We start from the raw sequence: 5,184 nt of genomic DNA, 5'->3' as shown, positions 1-5,184 counted from the left end.
GATCATCTGTTCAACACAATTTTGAGGTTCATCGACTTCGCTTAAAAGTTTATATGTCATTGGAATTGCTAGTGATTGTGAAAATTTCAAGACTTCTTGTACAAATTTTCTGCCTATGATTGGAAGAAGTTCTGGATTTTGTAGGCTGAATTTCCTGCTGATTTTTGTGGAGATATTTCGTATTCAGAGCTTGCTTTGGTATTTCTCTTTTATTATATGATGTTACACATCATTTTTTTTAATAGTTTTTTTTTTTCAACGATATTCACCTTATAATTCACCCACAGGGACCACAGGGTACGTGTAGTATCCTCATCTTACATACAATGGTTTGAAATATTAGTCACCGTTGTGGTATCGGTCGTGATTGCGGTGTAACTGACTTCGACAAAGTTAGTGTGAACTAGTCGATACGGGTAGCATATCGGATGATACAACGAACCATTGCATCAAGTAGTTACTGAAAAAATTCAGCTCAAGGGATTCAAATTCCCCACCTCCTTGTTATTGGGGTATTTCTTTGGAGTTGACATCAATATTTATTTGGATGGAGAAACAATAGGGACTACTGGCTAAAATATCTGCAACTAGCACCAAGACTTGAAAGACTGGATTGCAATTAAAATATCTGCAACTAACACTAGAACTTGAAAGATTAAGACTTGCTTGCCATTAAAATTTAGTTGATATTTGTAGACAAGAAACAATGTGCTGCTTTAACTTTAAAAAAAAAAAAGCAATGTGCTGAGGTTCTCTCTTCATTGTTGAGATCAACTCTGAATATTATAATCAAATAATTTCAACTTGAAGCTTTATTAATTATCAATAAACACAATTAGGTGTATTTTATTATTTTTGGGAGAGAACCAAACTTAAAAAATAAAAAATAAAAAATACTGGTACCAGATGCAAATGACTTAGATATTGTGTGTCAGGCATATCAAGTTATTGGTGTGTCGGACCATATCGGTTATTAGTATATTCGGTCGATGAAAATTAATATGAACGGTTTTTAAAAGTAATTTCGGTCAATAAAAATTAATATGAACAGTTTTTAAAAGTAACTCGAATCAATTTTATAAAATGATACTACAGATATTTTTATTGACCGACTACATCAGTGACGTGACGTGATATGTTTGGCACACCAAATATCTTTTTCGATTATAGAGAAGCTCACATTAGCTCCGCCACATGTAATGGCCACTCATTTTAATAACCCATGGCGGCACACTCCCAAATTATTTGGAAGTACAAGTACAACCACCAATAATTGAAGCTCATTCCAAAAAATAACAATAAAAAAATAATAATAATTGAGACTCATACGATCTCCACCTTGATTGCACTAACCCTGAGATGATTGCACTAACCCTCAGATGTCATAACTTTTTTTTTTTTTTTTTCCTACGATAAATTGGTTTGAAAGAAAAACTAAAATTTAAACTAAATTATGTGAGGAAACGGTGTGGGCCAATTTAATCCACATCCAACTATTTCAATAAAAAATGTACATCAAAAATAAATTTGACTTGGAAGGAAAACAACGAAGTTTATGTTTAAGAGCATTTAATTGAGTATTTGAATTTAAAATTTATTTTAATTTTAATTTTAAAATATTAATTTAGTTATTTTAAATATAATGTTGTTATGTTTGGGAGTATATGAATGTTTTGAATTCAAAATTTAAGTTAATTTTTTTTTAATTCTAAATTTAAGAAGAGAATTTAGTATTCCCAAAACTACGCGTATAATTATCATTGCCTGAAAATTCAATTTGTGCCCAATCAAGAACTTTAATCATCAACAAATACACTTGGATTATTTTATTATGCAGTTGCATTGGGCGGGTTTTAATAAAATAAAAGTTAGAAAAAAGAAGCAAATTAGAAAAAGCAAATGATTTTTTAAATAGCCTATCCCACGTGTAGTCGTGTGAGGAAGCACAAGTGGATCCACCAATAATTGATCTCCACGCGGGCTGTCCTGAGCCTTCACGATCTCAGCCGTCGATTGAACTGACCCTCGAGAACCGTGACACCTCCAAGAACGTCGATCGAGATAACAGTGACTTTTGTCAGTTGGATGCCACGTACCGTGGGTGACTATTATTGGGTGCTTCGCTGGGTGGGCTTACGAGGTCGCACGTGTACGGGCAAGAGAAAAAGATACGTTGGAGTGTAGTTGCCCTGTGTTTACGGGCAGACCTTTCGGGCAGCGGAGACAATGACCTCGGGAATGGAGCCGCATGTAGAGGTGGGTCCCACTGTCGTTAATCTTTATTGTTTGCATTATGGGGTGTGGGACCCATGGGGCCCACGTCTACTCGACTCCGATGTGGTATGGAGACAGGACAGAGTGACCGGAGACTCTAGAAAAGTCCTTTTACAATTAAGTCCCCAAGTTTGATGAAATATTTCTCCTCTGGCCCAAAACAAGTTTGAATTATCAATCATACCTGAACTACTTTTTCTCTCTTTTCTTTTTCTTTTTTTTGAAATTTGTAATGTTAATCACATTAAATAATATTATTTATTCTTTTATCAGTATAATTTGATTAGGTTTGAATTGTCTACCTGCCAATCCAATCGGGGATGTTTTAGGAAATATTAAATTACAATTTTTTTTTTTTTTTTGTGATTTTATTAGAATCACTCCTCTCAATTACAAAAATAAATAAATGAGTACTAAGATTAATTTATATAGTTTAAAACCATGTTATCTTCCTTTCAAGCATAATTTACACCATATTTTTTATTGGCTTAAATAGGGATCTCTTGGCTAAAGTGCTTTCTTTGACTTTATCCTCCTCCTACTTTAATTAGTCGCTTTCATTTGTAGAATTTCTTATTTAATTTGTTTTCTTGCTTTCTTTTTTCATTGGTTGTTGTCATTTGTAGTTGTAGTCAAATATAACAAATAAAAATTTAAAAATCAATAATAAAAATAGTTATAAAATAATACAAACGAAGTAAGACCGGAAAGAGAATTAAACAAGAGAGTCAAAGAAAAAAATAAAAAATTTCCATGCATTTAGATTTCGACTTTAATTTATTACTACGATAAGTTAATACTACGTACTGGCACGGATCTACAGAGAGCTCAGGGCCGAGACAGCATCATAAAAAACAAAGTCAACTTGTTTGTATATTGGTTGGTGAAAGCGAGAATTAAATTATTATTGTTCTGAATTAAATTAAAGAAGAAAAAAAAAAACATTTGAATTGCAACCCAAAAAATTACACTATGAGGGTTCATCTGAAGAGAATCTTAGCAATGTACCATGAACCAAAAGAATATCAAAGTTGATGTATACATAAAAGATACCCATAACATGGAGGACTAAATAGCAAAAAGTGCTTTTAAGACGAGTTTGGTGGCCAATGGATGCAAGATGCATGTACTTCAGTCACTGGATTCAGCCCCTTGATTCTAGAAAACCACTGCAGCTTCAATTCTTTTTAATAAAGGTATTCCCAAGAATCTCAACCAATCAAAATTAGAAACCTGTATAGTTGTGGAAATCCGATTGGTCAAGACCATCTGAGTTCACTGGTCCATGATCTATCTGATTCTCAACCCCCTTGGCTTGCTTTCAATATATAAACACCTCTGCCCATTCATTGCCTCTTCCCACAACCCCCCTCTTCCTCTTCTCTTTCACTCAACATCTACGCCCCAGGATCATCTTAGCAACCACCACAAGACAATTCACCAGTTTCTTCTTCAAACTCTGTAGACAATGAAGTCAGCTTTATACTACGCGGGGTGTGAAGAGCACCACCACCAATCCCATTTTCTTGAAGCTTGTTTTCTTTGCCATAAGCCACTAGGCCACAACAGTGACATTTTCATGTACAGGTTAGCTTTTTCTCAAATCACTTTTTGACCCAACTTTAATCACTTCAATTATGCGTTTCTCTTCTTCTTTTTTTTTTTTTTAATTTTATATATATATATATATATATATATATATATATATATATATCTAACAAACATCTATAATACCCATGTGTGAATTTGCAAAAAAGAAATTAGCTAATCAAGAACAGAAAAATTTAGTTCACCACTTTTGTCTCTGATTAGGAAATTTTCTGATTTTTTTTTATTCGTTTTCTTTATTTATTTTTAATGTGAAAAGGTTTGATCTTTTCTTATGGATTCATAGGATTCATAAGAAAACAGAATCAATCTATAATAGCATCTTGTTGGATTCTGAATATCGAATTGGCGTTTTAAAATTGAAATTAGAAAAAGATGATGTTGAATTTGGGAGCATCAAATCAGCCTCTTAAAAGTAAAATTGGAAAAAAATTAGTTACATCTTTGAACTAAATTTTATTTCATTTAAATTTTAAGACTTGTACTAAATTTTTTTTTTTTTTATTATTTAAATTCTAAAAATAGCTTATGTGTAATCACACCCTAGGATTCACACACACACATCTATATATAAAGTTCTGCTAGAATTCATTAAAAAAAAAAAATCCATTTCAATAAACTTGTGCGAGAAAATATTGTACCCTAAATTATTTAGGGAAAAAAGTACCTTTTTTTTAGTGCTATTTATTAGAGAATAGAAATAGATTGTTAATTGTGTGTTTGAATATAATTAGATTATGATTTACTGAACAAAAAAATGGTTGTATATTGCAGAGGGAACACTCCATTTTGTAGCCAAGAGTGCAGGCAAGAACAGATGGAGATAGATGAGGCCGCAGAGAAGAAGAATTGGAAGCTCTCAAAGAGAAGAACATCAACATCATCATCGTCATCATCTCACAGACAAACTACAGACACTGCGAATCAATCTAGCCCTAGCAAACCTGTACGGACAGGCACAGTTGTGGTGGCTTGATTTGAAGATGATGATGATCACAAGATAAACAAAAATCAATCTCACACAAATTTCCCCACAATTAAACCTCTTTAACTGAAGAAAATTGATGAGGGAATTCAGTTTGATGATCTTGTAAAGGAATGGTGGGCGTGAATGAGTGGGACCCATCAGACAATTTTGATTGTTTTTGGTGTTTCTGATTTTTGTTTTTGGTGAATGTTTTTGTTTATAAGATGAGTGTCCTTTCATGGGATGTAATGTATTCATCTCTGTAATCAAAGTTAATTTCCCTTATTGTTTTGTAATATTTATGAAGCAATTAGGCATCCAAATAATTTTCATTA

The 5,184-nt window shown here is 32.7% G+C and overlaps 1 protein-coding gene across 1 annotated transcript; it reads left to right on the top strand.

Moving 5' to 3' along the window:
• Nucleotides 1-3,535: 3,535 nt before the first annotated feature.
• Nucleotides 3,536-5,184, top strand: LOC132299205 (FCS-Like Zinc finger 3). The gene is made up of 2 exons (XM_059795697.1): nt 3,536-3,861; nt 4,657-5,184. Exons 1-2 carry the CDS (start codon nt 3,743-3,745, stop codon nt 4,856-4,858), a joined length of 321 nt encoding a protein of 106 aa, XP_059651680.1. The 5' UTR covers nt 3,536-3,742; the 3' UTR covers nt 4,859-5,184.

Source organism: Cornus florida, unplaced genomic scaffold, assembly GCF_030987335.1.
Source record: "Cornus florida cultivar Cherokee Brave unplaced genomic scaffold, ASM3098733v1 CherokeeBrave_3.0.0_Hap2_Chr03, whole genome shotgun sequence".
Taxonomy (NCBI): Eukaryota; Viridiplantae; Streptophyta; class Magnoliopsida; order Cornales; family Cornaceae; genus Cornus; species Cornus florida.
The sequence above is the reverse complement of the archived record's forward strand: the minus strand, read 5'-3'. Positions and strand labels throughout refer to the sequence as shown.